The sequence below is a fragment of the Phasianus colchicus genome, chromosome 28 (assembly GCF_987193195.1).
Source record: "Phasianus colchicus chromosome 28, bPhaCol1.hap1.1, whole genome shotgun sequence".
Lineage (NCBI taxonomy): Eukaryota > Metazoa > Chordata > Aves > Galliformes > Phasianidae > Phasianus > Phasianus colchicus.
The window spans coordinates 2,572,855-2,589,122 of NC_143463.1; the positions used below are offsets into that span (position 1 = coordinate 2,572,855).

The window sequence follows — 16,268 nt, forward strand, 5'->3', positions numbered from 1 at the left end:
CCACCCTGCAAAAGAGAACTTTTTAGGTGACAGTTCATAGGATAGCTGTGGAATGCTTGGATGGCTTGCAACTTGCAGAGATCGGAATCTCTTCATCCACAAAGAGGAATGTACAAAAACCCAACCACTGCAGCTCAGATAAAGACAGACTCCAACGAAAACTCCACACTGAAACCTATCCAAGCTGTAGGCCCTGTTCTGACAGGCTCAGAAGATGATAATCTGTGATCCTTTGGTCTGCTGACAAAGGGCACACCTCCCTAGTGCTGATCTGCCCGGAGTGACCTGCTCACAAAACTCCAGGTGTGTGCACACGTGGGTGTGACAGAGCACCTCCGCCCCGCTGAGGCTGTTACCTGAGGTAGCCAAAGCCAGTGGCTTGTTTCCAGCAGCATTGCTTACACCATTATGAGAACTAGCACCAATCTGCTTTTCAAGTGTCGATGAGTCTCTGCTCTGATGAACTGGGCTAGGTGTGCTTCTCTGCGGGGCAGAAACAGGAGTGTCAGTGCAGGAAGGATACTCAGAAGTCACCCATTTAAACAAAATTCACATGCAGTAGTAGATTATCACAGAAAGCAACTCTAATCCCTAGATAGCCCAGATTTATCATGTTTTGAGAAAAACACAGACCAGTATGGGACACAAAGACACGCTGCCATCTGCTGCAGCGCCAGCGTGTGTTCCATACCATGCACACAGAGGTTGTCCCAGCCTCAAGACTCTGCTTGGGCTCATCCCTCAAAGCTGGGACATCGCCCACAGACCACCCAGCTGAGGCAGGGATAGTTTGTGGTGCAGGCAGGAAGGCGTGGGGGCTACAAACAAATCAATTGACAAATGGGATTCCCAGCTCCCAGAGCCACAAACCCTCAGAAGCTGCACTTTTCCACAAGGCAAACACTCAGCCCATCAGCTGGAGGCACATACTTTGCTTTTTCTCCTGGCTGAAAGTACCACCACTCCACAGACACAGGAGCATGGATAACAGCCAAGAGGATGAACCCCAGCAGCAGCACAAAGCACTCAGGATTAGCATGGATTTTATGGACTCCAGCACACAGCACCCCATTTCTGCCCCCCGTGATGCTACTTAGGGATGGAAAGCACTGGTAATGCCTTACTCACCACCTTCTCAACACGGCTAGGCAGGACTACGCTGGCCAGAGGGATGCTAACAGGGAGCTTATTGGGCTGCACTGTGCTGAGAGGAATACTGATGGGTAGGCTGGTGATAGTTTCTCCATTACTCACAGAGGTTCTCTCTCTCAAAACCTGCAAATGCAAATGACAAAGTAATGTTCTCAACTGCAAGCTGTTACTGAAGAGACATTCTGAGCTAATGGTAATGTGCTTGTTTAGATTTTGTTCTTTTTTCTTTTCCCTCATTAAGGATTACATAATTAAGAGTGATAACTACATCACTATATACACTCTGAAAAGCCAGGGCATGCATACAACACCAATACACTGGGACAGAAATACGCAACAGCACAGGAACAAGTAAATTAAGGCTCCTGCTGCCCTTAAGCATAAGGGAAAGGCTGCCTTAGGCAAGCTCCTGCCCCAGTCACAGTTTTGTCACAGCTCTGTGAAGAGCACTCAGCAGGCAGACTTCATAACCTGAGATCCTCTGAACACAGAAGATGCAGCAGTCAGAAATATTTCCATGGTAACCTCCTGTTGGAGGGCACCTGCTTGCTCTGAAATGAGCACCATGAGGATTCATGGCAGGACCAATTGTATGCTTGAGTTTTTGGTTTTTTTTTAATACAAAAGGCAATCTGGTTTTCAAGTTGAAGTAGACACACAACAGACCAATACAGCTCTACTGCATCACCAGCATATTTGGCATGCAAACCAGCGAGTCAAGGGTGAGCACATCCTACATAGGCACCGTATTCTCTTCCTCTAGCCAGTTCCTCTTACTTTCTGCACCACAATTCCTGCATTCTGTGTTTTTTTCCACGCCAAGCTGACCACAGACCAGAATATGTCTGCTTCTCCCAGCCTGGAAACCTTCTCTTTGTTCTACCAGCCGTCAAGTCTCCATGCTCACACAAAGCAGATCTCTTACCTTCTCTCCTGCAATCGGTAAGGCCGCTGGGGAAGAGGGCCGAGTTTCCTGAGGACTCAGCTTGATGCCATTGGAAATACTGGGGCTTGGATATGTAAGGCCATTCTCTTTGACATGGTCAGCTCTGCAACAGAGATTTGCCATCATCAGAATACGAAGCTAACGAATTCTGCTTTGCAAAGTATTCCTGTACCAAACCCAAGGCACCATAATACCGTGTTTACCCAAGCAGCTCAACCGCTGGTTCTGCTAAGACAAAAACTTTAAGTAAATAGAACTCTACCTTTAAAAGTATTTTTCCACAATCCAAACAAGCCACCATTATTAAAAATAATCATAGAATCATACAATGGTTTGGGTTGGAAGGGACTTCAAGGATCACGAATCTCCAACCCCCTGCCACGTGCAGGGCCACCAACCTCCACATTTCACAGCAGCCCAGGCTGCCCAAAGCTCCATCCAACCTGGCCTTGAACACCTCCAGGGATGGACGGGGCATCCACAGCCTCTCTGGGCAGCTGTTCCAGCACCTGACCACTCTCATAGTAAGGAACTTAATCAACTTAATTAAACCCTTCCATCAAGAGATGATGGCTCTCACCTCTGTATCTCACTCGTTGTTGCTTTTCCATTGACTGCATGGTCTTGATTCAAGTGTCTCCTTAGTGCTATTTTAGCAGGAGAAAACCTGGTATAGTCAGGTAAGGACAGGCTTGCCATCCTGTCTGCCTTCTGCCTGCTGTGGTTTGGGGTGCATGGAACTATTTCTTGGTCCAGATGAGAAGTCATGTACTGAGGGGTGTTCTGCTTGGAGGACGGCCTGCTGAAAGTGTTGTGAATCTCATAGGGAGTTGCGTGGCCATTCATGGACAGTTCAGGGCTCATGCCATTGACGTGGGGCATAGGAAACTTGGAGCACTCGAGCTCCAGCTGGAACCTGCCATGATCAGCCTCAGCATCACGGCTCAGATGGGTTTTATTCCGTAGCTGCACTGACAGTGACTCATCCGACGGCGTGTACGATTTCAGCTGCATCAGCTCCTGCTGCCTTTGGCTCTTCTCAAGTTCCACAATGCTGATCTTTAAATAAAGAAGAGGACAATGATAAAAGATCACACATAGTAATTCTAAGGCATCGCAGCGCTGCTTCAATGTTCCTTGCAGAACAAGTGACCCCATCTCTGGGAATAATGCAGAACGGGTGACCCATGCTTTGAGGAACAGATTTCAATATGCTGCTCTGAGCCCACAGCCGAGACGTGCAGGGAAGGGGAATGGCTCAGAAACTCTCAGAAAGCACATTTCACATTTTGGAAGAAAACAAAATGTCTCTGATATAACAGAGAGAATACAGAATAACCCAGTAGTGTCAGTCGCTGAAGTCACAGAGTCACACTCTGTACAGACACAAGTCCTGCACAGGGTTGGATTAGCTTTAGAATTACACAAAAAAGTGAAATTCTTTCACATTTCGTTTCACTGCAGTGACATTTTATGGGACCTCGTTCCAGAAATGAGACTTCAGAAGACTTTATCTTGAAGCCACATTCTGTGCAGACAAGCAAGACCTTTCTTTTCACTAGGCCACGCTTTTAAATGATGTTTAATGATACACCACAATTCCTTCTTCCATAGCATTACCAGTGAATGAGGTCACAGCATCTACTTTCTTCAGCAGTTATCTACATCCTTGTTCCCCAAGTTAACCAAATCCCTCCTAACAACAGAGACTGATCTCCAGATAAAGCAGCCACCAAGCTTACCCCCTAACACCACATTTAGCCAAGCACTCTCATTGCCCAGGAGCTGCCCTGGGTTGGTGATCCTGGAGTTGTGTTTTGCTCTGTACCTGCAGTTCCAAACAGTGCTTTTGTTTCTCAGAAATCTGATTCTTCAGCGCCTGCTTCTCCTTTAGCAAGTTCTCCAGTGACAGCGTGGACCAGTCTAGCTTCAGCTCTTCGCAGCGTGCCTTCAACTGCAGAGACACGAGATAAAAGGATCAAAGACAGCTCTCAGCATTTCACACTGCTCCAGCTACAAGGTGAAAGGCACTCACCTCTCAATAAGGGTAACAGCAAGAAGGTTCTTAACCTGCCCACAACTCCTCCCAGCTTAAGCCAAAGGGGCACAAAAGGGCCCTGCAGTATTTGTGTCATATGGAAGGAGGTGACCTGGGTCATTCTTAAATGAGTTATCACTCACCAGACCCACAACCAGATCCCCCTGCCTACCTTAAAGTCTGAGTTACTGAGATGAAAACTATGAGCATATCAGCTCATGCTCTTTCCCCCTCAGATGAATGAGAGCATCACTGCTGCTCAGACACAAGCTCTGTACGCACCAGCTGCAGGCTCTGGTTCCTGAGTTCGCTGTTATCCTTCTCCAGCTGTTTGGTCTGTTCTTTCAGCTGCTGATTGTGAGCAGAGATTTCCTTCTGAGCCTGAATCAGGTCGTTGTATGTCAGAGCCTTCACTCCCAACTAGGACATAGGGGAAGGGGGAGGGAGAAGGAAAGAGATGGCTCAGTAAGGCCTTGAAACACCAATTCCAGATAATGGCCCATTCAGAAGCAAGGCTGAGGAGACCTGCAGCTCCCAGCAGCCCCCCAGCACCCCCTGAGGCACTTAATTATTACTAGAGGATGAGGAAAAGGGACAGAAGTACCTCATTTGGAGCTGCTGTTCAGCCATTGAACCTGGAAATTGGCATTTCATTTCTTGCCAGTCCAGAGCACTATTTTTGTACAGAGCCACTACGCTTCCTCCTGCACTTCCAAACCAAACTTAATCAAAGAGTGAAAGAGATTCCACGTGATTTAGCAAAAAGGAGGGTGCTCTGAGACCTAACGCTACTCTGGCCTCATTTTTCTCCAACCCATCTGCATGCAGATGACCACAAGCACACGCTGCCACCAGACCACAGTCACCTCATCGAGCTTCTGCTGAAAAAGACGTTTGATTTCCTCTTTCTGTGCCTGGCAGTGGGTGAACAACTGCTGTGCCGTCCCCAGTAGCTGTGCATTCTTCTCCTGGAAGTGGGAAAAGACACAACACACGTTTAGCACCAATGCAGCACAGTTCAGCTCAGTAAGAGGTTCACATTTAGTCTGCACAGCAAACTGGGAGTGAATCTGAGACCTGTGAACAAACCCAGCTCTGTGAGCTGCATTTGTCAGCTTTGCTGAATACAAGGAAGCTGAAAACAGCTTAGAAGTAGTTTCTTCCACTCAATGGTAAAACATAATCAGGACAGTCTTAATTCATTTTTACCCTCCTACTGCATTGTAAAGAAGTAGTAATAATCACATCCTACAGAGCAGAACTGGAACAGATTATCTGCAGGAAATCTGTTACTAAAAAGGGAACAGAATCTGAATCTCCAGAGCCCCTGCCCAGAGTTTTCCTACACAATACTCAGCAAATGGAAACATGCTGTGGGGGAGGTGGGAGGAAAGCCAGGAACCAGGCAAAGCACTGGGAGCAATGATGACAACACGATGCCTGCAGCCACCAGAGCCCTGTGCAGGCAGAGCAGCTCCTGCCCATTGCATTCCTCAGCTCGATACTTGCTTACTCATTTCATGGTCACATACGTGCGGGCAGCAACGTGCAAGGATGGGGCTGCCCAAGGAGCCTCATTTTTCAGCTCCCCATAGAAAGGGAGAAAAAAGTTGCCACTCTTCTCCAACTTCTGCCGTTGAAGCCAAACAGGAATTGTGCAGAAACTGAGCTGTGACTCCCAAGAAAGAGGAGGAGAAGGGCACAAAGTGTCGTGATCTTCCAAGCAGTCCATTCAGATCCAATGCATGCAAGAAAACCCCGGGCCCTGCAGGCAGCTGAGTGGCTGCAGTGCTAACCTGACCTCCCCCCCATGCTGCTGATATAGCTGCTCTGCTCTCAGCACCAGCTGTCTCCTTCAGCCTTGCCAGACAGCCAAGGAGCTGACAGCTCCATCTAAGGGTACTCGGTGAACCAGCAGCTCACACAACTTGTTTATTTTCAAATTGTATTCACAAAAGGTTTCTCTTGTACTGTAAAAACCCTCGTGTTAGAGGGAGTTATTAAACAGCACACAGCAGTGCTTCACCCTGAGTTCTGCTGCTGGGAAGTTTACCTAGCTGTGCTCTCAACACGGAGCTCTGAGTGCTTTAATGGAGTGCAGCAACCCCATTAAAAACATCTTTTCACACTGAATTTCCCATTTCCATGTCAAAGTACAAAGCAGCTGTCAGACACCAACGTGAGCCCATTACTTTTCCCCACTTCAGTTCTGTTTCCAGAGTACAGCACCGTACCTGCACACTAACGCTTCTCATTCTGTTTTCTGGGCAAGGAGGTGAGTTAAATTTATGGTGACTTTTCTGACAAGTACAGAACAAGAAGGGAAATAGGCTGCTTCAGGAAAAAGCTGAAAAATAAACTGCAACAACCATAGGGAAAAATCCATCTGCACGAAGAGCACAGCAGCACCAACTCATCGCCAGCAGTGAATGGGGCAGCACAAGTTGGCCTTTCTCATTTGGAAAAAGAGTTCCCATTATGGAAGATCCCATAATCATCGGGATTAATTCAGAAAGCACTTAAATTATTCATTGACTGAGGTGAAGCAATAGAAGAAAGGCTGTTTCAGCAGTAAGTCTCCTCCCTCTGCTGGAGGAACAGCTCTACAGCACAGCAAAACGCAGCACTGGGCAGCAGCAGCTCTTGGTCTGTATATCCATGTGCACAATACCATGAATTTAAACTTTTCCCACCCGTGTAATCTTAACATATTGCCATTATTAAGAGATCAAACAGAGCATCCTTTAGCTAGGAGACAGGTGTATTTATCTCTGACCCCACGCTTCAGTTTGTCACATGTTTAATGAACCATTCTGATGCCCAAGCACTCAGGATTCGTTGAGGCTTTTACAGTGGGAAAAGAGTAAGATGTCAAAAACCAGGAGCTTCCTGCATGGGAAACTTCCTGCATGTGTGCACACAGCTTTGAATATCAAAAAAGAGGGAAAAACAGAAGAACTGAGGCATGCTTTCCCTGGCCAGGTGCACTGCAGGCAATGCATCTTCCCAGTTTGCAGACAGGATATTCAAGAATGCAAAGACTGATGAAGCCAGCAATTAAATCCCTATGCATTCATCCTGATTAGAACTCTGGCTGAGTCTCTGCCATCATCCTGTGCTGTACTGCTGTTCAGATGCACACAACATTGTTTCCAGGTATCTGGTAGCCCAGAAATTTTGTTTAGAAGCATTATAAATAGACACCCACCTTCTCCTGCTCCAGCAACTGTTGCAGACTTGCTTTATATTGAGGAGTTTTCATGTATGCCATGAACTGCATGTACTGGATCTTAAAAGAGTCTGCAAGGAAATAAGGAAATTATGTATTTTAAGCAAAGAAAGCTCCTGTTTTGGTCCATTTGCTCCCCTGCCCCCCAGGCCCTGCACTCGCTGGCTTTTTGTTTGGACTCCCACTCAGACCAAGCCATTAAGGATCAATGTAAAGCATGCTGAAAACAGTCCCCTGAATGCAAGCTGAACTCTGGTTCCATCAGCTGCTTTTCATAGGTAACCCAATGGAAATTATGAGAAGTGCACTCTACCTTGAAGCTCAGAGAAAGACAGTGGGTGCTAATGGTGTGCTTGCATGATGAAAGAGGAGTTTGCTTTTCATACAGTGGCAGCAGAAACAACAGAAGACCAGCTATGAAAGCCCAAACCTTTGCACTTTCTCCAAAGATTACTTGCAGTAATCCTCACCCTTCTTTTACTTCTATGATGCAACACACCTTCCTCCTCCTCAGCCCTCCTGGGACATTACATCACAGCTCCAACCACACCACTGCAGCCATTCTGCTGCAACCACAGGCAACCCGAGCACGCAATGGGCTCTGCAAAGACTTTTGCATCAAGGTTTCCTCCAGACAAGTGTCAAATTCAGACAGCATCTCATTTTTGTTTGACTTTGCTGTGCATTTTACAGGGAAAACAGAGTGCTGCTGTCATTTAAGAGAATGGTTTTATTTAAACTAAAGTTGTTTCTGATGAGCTATTTGCACTGAAAGCTATTTTGGATTCCTGCTAAACCCCAATTTCTTCCCTTTTGTGCCAAGCTGAAACAAAATCAAAACCAAACACAGATCAAGACAGCAACTTCAGCAGCAAGATGACCCCCTCTCTTCTTCCTCCTCTTCCACAGTGTCTTGTCTATTTACAGCCCTGTATGTTTAGAAACCCCAAAGCAAAGGTCTCCTTCACAAACAGTGATGCCACAGCCTTACCTAGCAGCTTCTGTAGTGCAGGTGGGGTGGGTGTCACCAGCAGCTGGTTGGATGAATGCCGTTGCACTTTAGGAGGTAGTTGGTAATATGGACTATGAGGTGACTTGTATGCATCTGAAGGGAAAAACACAGGCAGCCTCTCAGTTGGGAAGGGCACAGAAACTTTACCATTCCAAAGCATTCACCTGCAGTGAGATTTGGTAACTTTGCTGGACAGACACACCACAACCAATTGCTTGGAAGGGCAACTGCAGTGTGAGCTTAGAATACAGCAGTGAAACAGGGCAGCTCCAGCTCCTGGCCAAGCATCTACAGCCTCACAGAGGCATACCTCCACTCTGCTTTGGTGATAAGGGAGGAGGTATGGCACAAACCAAACTAAAGGAAGACTGACCTCAGTGCATCCATTATTTACGCTCACACAGAGGGACAGGCTTCTCTGAACTCACCCTGAGGAGAGGATGAAGATGTCTGTGACACAGTTTGAGCATGCAGAAGTTCTAGTGCAGTTTGGTTCTTCTTGGTCTTGCGCTCTGTATTTGCAGTGTTCATTTTCTTGGGACGCCCTCGCTTCCTGCCTGCCATTTTCCTTCCTTTTTTGCTCAGTTTCTTCTTCCGTGCTTTAGAGGGAGATGGCTTTTTAACAGCATTTGCCCCAGCTTTTTCTTCTTCAGCACCAGAATCCTAAGGGATTTTTTAAAAGCAGAAAGCCCTTTGGTTATTGCTACCTACACAAGCAGCATTTCTTTTAAGCCAGCATTAATAACTTTGTTTAACATATTCATGGAAGTCAACTGTTCAGTAAGTTGCCAATGAACTCAGCTTGCTTGGAACCAGAGCTGTCCCCAGCAGCCCAGAAGTTGTGCTAATTCCTTTCTGGGCACACTCATTACAGGAAGAGAAGTTTAACTCTTGTCTAAGAAGAGCTGGTTGTTCTCCTGTTGACTACACAGGTCAATACAAGTCCTGTATAGTCTTCAACTGACTTACATGAAAGTCAGAATAGATTCCATACTTCACACATTTGTGCACAGACACTGCATTTCAAACAGAATCATACAACTGAACGAGAGAGGAAACGTTGCCAAAGATGCTCAGCAACCCTGAGCAAGTCTCGAGGAAGAGCTCTCCAAGCAGCACTGAAGGTTCAACCAGGTACTCAACCAGCTCTGCCATTCATGTGGCAATGCTTTTTTTTCCCCCAGAATTATCAGGGCAATCCCCAAGTGTCACTCAGCCCTGTCCTCAGCCACACTGATAGCAGTTTACACACTGAATGCATTTCCCCTGCAGGACAGTCACCTTGTTTTCTTGAACCTTTGTTGGAGTAGTTGTGTTGCTCTTGTTTTCTCGCTGTTGACGACGTCTAGCTGCCTCTTGTTCCTCCTGAACAAACATTTTAAAAGAGTCAATGATTTGTTCCCGTGTTCCTCCCTTTCTAACACAGATCCCTGTCTTTCCTCACTTGGCCAAACTCTTCCAAACTCTTCCCTCACTCCACCCCACCTTCCCAGACCACTCACTACAGTCAAAGGTCCTTAGTAAGCACTTTACCCACACATCCAACATTTCGTGTACCACTACATCACCACAAAAATAATCTCATGTGATTTGAAGTGTCAACACCATTAATCATCACCCAACTCAACCTTAACCAGGTCTGCACAGCAGCAACTTCTCAGCATCACTACAGACAAGGAATTTCACTCTGCTCTTTCTGGTACCTTCCAGGTGAGGTTAAACTTGCATAAAGATTCAGACACCTTCTGCAATCTGAGCAATGTATCACCCAGACTCTATAATATTTATTTATTATAATAATATAATAAAAATGGCAGATTGAGGCATCCTCCCCTTTAAAAACAAGGTTGTTCTACAGCACATGGATGCCACCTGATTTTCAGTTTCTTTTTGCCTCTCAACTCTCAGAGATCTTTTCTCCTCCCAAGCTTGAACAGTCTGGAATAACCCAATCCCAAAGCTAACCAGTCTGCTTGCAGGCCTTGCTAAGTAAACCTACATTCTCCTAAAGTTTTTAGCTTCACCACCTTGTTTTATCCCATCACTGGGAACATCACTGCCATCAGATGTTTCAGCCCAACAGAATCCCAAAAATCCTTTGGCACTTTAATTCCACGTGTGACAGCACAGATCACAATGACTGCCAACACATTTCTGTGTTCCCAATGGAAGTCCCAACAGCAGCAGCTCAGAGCACTCCTCATTTCCATGCAGTGGAGCACTGGGAAAGACACAAACTATCATCTCCTCCTTAAAACTTTGGTGCTTTAATGAACAAATAGCTCTCTGTAGGTCTCCAGGGCAAGTGAAGAACACCTGGAGGCTCCCCATTAATTAGCCATTATAGAGCTCATGAATGTGATTGTATTAGGGCTTGATGGTGTGTGATGCTTCACTTCAATTAGCTCTGTGCACACCGTTCCTTACTTAGCAAGAAGATTTAATTTTCTACCCATTCTGTACACCCTGAAGAAGTGACCAAGACCCTCCTGCTGGCTTCCCCATTACTCTGAATTTTCTACAGAAAACAGCTGAGACTTACCCTGAGTTTTGGATTTTTGAGACTAGAAAAATAGTTTTCAAGCTGCAAACACAAAGATGATAATTTTGTAAGTCAAGACTGAAGATCACATAAGGATAAACATTAATTTAAGATAAATGCAGAAATTCTGTCTGCTTCTCCAGCAGTAAAGGACACGGGCAGGACGTAAGCCAAACCCAACAAGGCTCTATCAGCTTTCCCACAGCCCATCCTCAGTTTGAAGCTTTGTGAGACCTACCTGCACTCAGCAGAAGGTTATGTGCAGCAAAGCTCCTTCACTTCACCCAAATATTTACCCACACTATGGCATATCCTCTCCCAAAAGCACTGTCAAACTGAAGCAGGCTTAGAAAATATCTTACTCTCCTACAGCAAGAAACACTGATAAGTTGGTGCTTCTACAGAGTTGTTTTTGTTTTCTTTAATAAATCATAGAATGACCTGGGTTGAAAAGGACCATCTAGGTTCAACCCCCCTGTTATGTGCAGGGTCACCAACCACCAGACCAATGGAAGAGAAGAACAGTGGATGCATCAGCACTGCCACTGAGCTCTGCTCAGTCCTACAGACCCGACAGAGCAATGAGAATTGAGGATGATTGCTAAGGAGCAGCGTGCTGCAGTGCTGTGTGATGCTGACACACTGGCTCTGTGCAGGGGCAGCAGGCAGAGCCCCAGCCTGCAGTGATACTCACTATGGTTCGGTCAATAGTATGCAGGTAGTAAGAGACTGGCTTCCCAGTCCACGACACAGAGCCTTTCAGTGGTGACAGCTCCACGACTCTCATTATAGTGCCAATATCTGCAGGAAGAAAGGGAAGTTATTCACTCACTGCATGCACCCAGCAGAAAACTTAGGAAATTCTGAAGCTCTACCCTGTGTCTGCTTACAGAACACCATTGATCCAACCCATGTAAATGGCACTATACTCGGATTGAGGACAAATCAGTTTGACATTTGCTTTCTTACCCATGTTTGTTTTGTTCCCTAGAATTAATAGGTCTGGGACGTGCCCGAATGTTTCCATAACCACTGAGCATGGAGGCTGCCTCTTTCTTCAAGCCTTATGCTTTCCACTGTGTTTTTTAAACTATTTCACTGCTCATCCTTGAAGGCAAAGCAGCAGCCAGGCGCTGGGGCACCAATCCTCTCCCAGCCAAAGCTCCATCAGCTATTTTTCCATCACTTCAGTACCAGCATGACACAGCAGCTGGTATACACAGAACTGCAGTGCTGTGGAAGGTGGGGACCAACTGGTAGCTATGATCAGAGCTTTTACAGGGGAATTAAAAAGCACACTGGCCACTTTGCCTCCTCTCTGCTATTTTTAATAACCACAGTCTGCCAAACCCAGCACAGAGGGAGCTGAGGCAGTCAGCAGCCAGCATTTAATGGTTAATGCAGCTCTGGATGCCATGGAAAACAGCATCAAGAAAGAAAACAGCAGTTTTGTCTGCCCAGTGCTCCAGACACAGCAATTCAGTAAAAATAACTCACAATGGCACTATTTCAGTCCAGCACCTTAATGGCATTCTGCAAATGGCTGTTCTTGAAAAGCAGTTAACCAAAAGCAGTTGCCAAAAAGAAAACACAGCCAGAGCTTTGCAGCTCAGGATGTTACTTTGCCATGCTGCACAAGGAGGGGAACGAAGTGCTTTTTAAACCCAAGGAGTGTTTTGCTCTGGACACAGTACGTGCACATTGCAACTTGGATCATCCCACTGCTTCCAGAGCTTTCAACAATAAAAACTGAAAGAAGGTCAGAAGCAAAACCAACAGCACAGCCAGCGTGTGAGCAACCCCCAAACCTCATCCAACTGCAGTTCACACACTTGCAGAGGATAACATTGGCAAATGTCACGTCTGCTGTGTTCAGATGGAAAGAAAGAAAAAAAAAAAAACAACAAACGTTGCTGGCAGTAAAACAGAGACAGCAATGGGGTGTGGATGGGGCTGTTCGATCTGTTTGCAGCACTGAGGTCAAAGCACTCAGCAGCTGAGCACGTCAGCATCAGTGCTTCTTACACCACAACTGCTGGGATCAGACAAAAATCCTGTCTGCTTTTTGTTTGAGTGATTTAAAAGGCATTTCCCTTTGCTGTGTGTGCTACAACAACACAACACAACTTTTGTTCTTAACAACTCTTAATGAAGAGCAACAAAAGATGTGTTTGTGTGAGGACTACAGCTTAATGTGAACAACAGCAATAAAAAGGGCAATCGTACCACTCAAGTTTCGACTGTTAATTCTGAAATTCAGAGGTGCAAAAGGTTTTGAGGACACAATTCTCCCACCTGGAAAAGAGAGAAAAAAGCAAATCAGTTTCCAGTTTCCTTTAGAAAGGACCAGTTATTAAGCACAACCTCGCAGAGCCCAAAATATGCATTATTTACTTTGGCACAGAGTTGTCCTATGGAAGCCACCACTCCTCTGTTTATTCCACACCTGGTTTGCTTTTTTTTCCCCCCAGAATTTCTTATTCTTCTATCTTCTGCCATAACCAACCAAAACTGTGACTTATCCAAGTGGTTACAAGGGAAGAAGAAGCCACCAGAGCACCTTGGGTGACATCAGGGCTGCTCCTTGTGGAGCATCACCTGTGACTGCGTCCCCATTTTAACACTCATTAGTTAACACCCAGTACCCAATGTGACAGTTTTAAATGGGAGAACCCACTAATTGAATTCAGCATGCAACGAGGGAAGCTGCACACAGCCCCAGAGGTGGGAAGCTCTGCAGTGCCCACAGTTGGGTGTCCCCACCACTAAGTGTTCCAACGTGGGAACCCCAGAGCAGGTTAGCAGGGCTCCTCCTGCCCTAAAAGCTCTGCAGAGCCATTCCCAAGAGATCACCTAGCTGGAGGCTCCTTGAGATCCTCTCCAACCCAGAAGCCATCATGGCATTTTAAGTGATCACACGGATTTCTGGTTTGTGTTTGTACAGAAGTATAGAGCTGGAGAAGCCCCCACCACGGTGCAGCCACTTCTCTGTACAGCTCAGAAGGAAAGCCACCAACCTGGCAGTTACCACCACGGCTGGTGGGAAACCCATGGGAAAAGGTGGGGAGTTGGATTGGTTACCTTCCTTCATGTTGGCAAATCGCTCCTTCAGTTGGTGATCCACCTCAGGACCAAAGGCAAAATTATTCACAAAAATAACACTGCAAGATAACGGTGGAGTTAATAAATGGGGATGGGTGTCTGGCACCAAGCACACCCACACCACCATCCCCACGCCAGCTCTAAGCATTCAAGCCCCTGTGAAACCAAAGAACAAAGAGTTTGCTCCTGGCACTGCCACACGAAGCAGTCCATAACCCACAGCACTGCCCAAATCATTACATTTAAGACGAGGAGTGAGGGCAGCCTGCTCTGACAGCTCCTCCCAGCACACAGCTGGCTTTGCACCGTGTCTTATTCATTACATCAGCAAGTTTCAATGCAGAGACAATGTGCAAAATATTTTCACTCCTCTCCCATGGTGAGAGCAAACATCAACATGACGACTGAGACCACACTCACCACACACAGGAAACAATCCTCACACATGCATGGCTCATCCCATTACTTGCTCACATTTAAAGCACAACAGCAGAAGATCACAGCTGCTCTTCTGGCCCTAGGAGGAAAGGTTTGCACCTCCCAGTGTTTTCACTGCCCTAAACCCTGCACTTCACCCTAATCCCAACTGAAGAGCTGCACCTCAGCCTGGGGTAGGAAATGCAATGGAGGGGGGGGTGATCCTGAAAGCAGTGCTCACATGGGAACGCAGCACTTGCACGTAGGTATTGTGGTCTGGGAAAGAAGCAGAACACATGACAGATCCAAAAAGAAAAGAAAACATCATTTCTGGGGCTGTGTCCACATGTCTTTGTGCTGCTCCCTACCAGCACCCTGCACGTACACACTGCGTGCAGTGCAGCACAAAGAACTGATTCCTTTGCAAGACGGCTGCTTGCAAACTCCCCTCCTCGTGCCTCTATGCATGAGACGTGCTCAGTAAGGACAATGTGTCTGTGAGCAGCAGCCAAAGTTATTAAAAACCACAGATTAAAAAAAAGAAGGAAAGAAGTATGTACTAAAAAAAAAAATAAAGAAATAAAGTAAAAGGCTTGTTGCTCCTTGCTGATGGAAATTTGGGAAGCCCTGCCTGGCAAGTGAGGCTCGTGGGGGTTTCTTCCTGCTCCTTCCCAACACGTGCCAGAAAAGAGGCCTTGCAGCATAGCCAGGTACATTAATGGGACCAGAAAACATCCAGGAAAGAAAAGGGAAAAGGAGAAGTGGCCTCGTGTGTTTCTTAGTGCTCATTCTGGCACAACAGCCCCTGCAGAGCTCTGCAGCCCCAGGCAGGGACCTGCAGCACTGAGTGCTGCCCACACGTCAATGGCAGCTCCTGAAGTTTGGTGGAGGTACTCTGTGATGGAGCACACTCAGAGCACTGTGATGGATGCAACCCTCCACAGATCTCCACAGGAAGAAATGTTTGAGATAATGAGTTTGAATGAATCCCCAATTTGAGCTGGAATTGATTCATTTGCTCTTTTGCTGTATTATTTTTTAACATGGGAATTGAGCCTGGCTGCAGGAACCCACAGCCAAGGTGACCCCTGAGACAAGTGAGAAGGAAAGGAGAAACAAGCAGTGGTCTCTTCTGAGTTGTACAACTAGAATTTATCTTGGATACACCCCTGGGTATGTATCCCAGCACATGCATTTAAAGCCATTCCTCTCAACAGAAAACAGGATCTGAAGAGGCCAATGCAAGGGCTGGCAGATCAGCTTTTGGTATTTGCTACGGAAATTCTATAGAGAAGCTGGCCAGCCTCCCAATTTCCATCATACAGCCTCCCAAGCACTCAGTTCATAAAGCAGCATTCATTCAATGGCTGCACTGTACCTTGTGTTTGCAATTCTCTCTCTCCATTCTTCTGAGAGGAAGTCACCTCTTTCCAGCTTAAAGATAAAAAAAAAGAGACAAGAAACACAAAAACCACACAGATCAGTAAGTTAATGCTGCTCCTTTCCGTGTGTCCCTTCCCTTTCTGCAGCCTCAGCCCAGTGACCCCATTGCAGGATCCCCCCTCTGCTCCCACCCTCTGATGGGGGAAATGGGGAAGGGTCTCTGTGTCCCAGCACACCTCCCTGATGAACACAGGGGAACCCCCACAGCTTTTCTGCACGGTGTTTGGATGTAAGAAGGGAATCTCAGGGCCGTGCTGCTGTGTGGTGCCACGAGATGAAGGCAGCCTGGAGGAGGAAGGTAAGAGAGGGAGAGAAGAAGCAGTAATATAATGAATTAACGACACCCTGTGAAGGGCAGGAAGATGATGGATGTGTCACAAGCTCACA

At 46.5% G+C, this 16,268-nt stretch overlaps 1 protein-coding gene across 6 annotated transcripts in view; it reads right to left on the reverse strand.

The window, feature by feature from the left end:
• DOT1L (DOT1 like histone lysine methyltransferase) overlaps positions 1 to 16,268 on the reverse strand; it is a 54,089-nt gene that overhangs the window by 8,121 nt on the left and 29,700 nt on the right. For all 6 annotated transcript variants that reach the window (XM_031604312.2, XM_090125994.1, XM_090125993.1 and 3 more), the window contains exons 8-23: positions 15,817 to 15,872; positions 14,001 to 14,080; positions 13,146 to 13,214; positions 11,614 to 11,720; positions 10,920 to 10,961; positions 9,659 to 9,742; positions 8,806 to 9,040; positions 8,357 to 8,470; positions 7,345 to 7,436; positions 5,003 to 5,104; positions 4,419 to 4,556; positions 3,927 to 4,052; positions 2,679 to 3,157; positions 2,078 to 2,201; positions 1,129 to 1,275; positions 357 to 483 (exon numbers count right to left, since the gene is read on the reverse strand). In XM_031604312.2, coding sequence (XP_031460172.1) covers positions 357 to 483; positions 1,129 to 1,275; positions 2,078 to 2,201; positions 2,679 to 3,157; positions 3,927 to 4,052; positions 4,419 to 4,556; positions 5,003 to 5,104; positions 7,345 to 7,436; positions 8,357 to 8,470; positions 8,806 to 9,040; positions 9,659 to 9,742; positions 10,920 to 10,961; positions 11,614 to 11,720; positions 13,146 to 13,214; positions 14,001 to 14,080; positions 15,817 to 15,872 — 2,122 coding nt within the window. The remainder of the gene's footprint in view (positions 1 to 356; positions 484 to 1,128; positions 1,276 to 2,077; positions 2,202 to 2,678; positions 3,158 to 3,926; positions 4,053 to 4,418; positions 4,557 to 5,002; positions 5,105 to 7,344; positions 7,437 to 8,356; positions 8,471 to 8,805; positions 9,041 to 9,658; positions 9,743 to 10,919; positions 10,962 to 11,613; positions 11,721 to 13,145; positions 13,215 to 14,000; positions 14,081 to 15,816; positions 15,873 to 16,268) is intronic.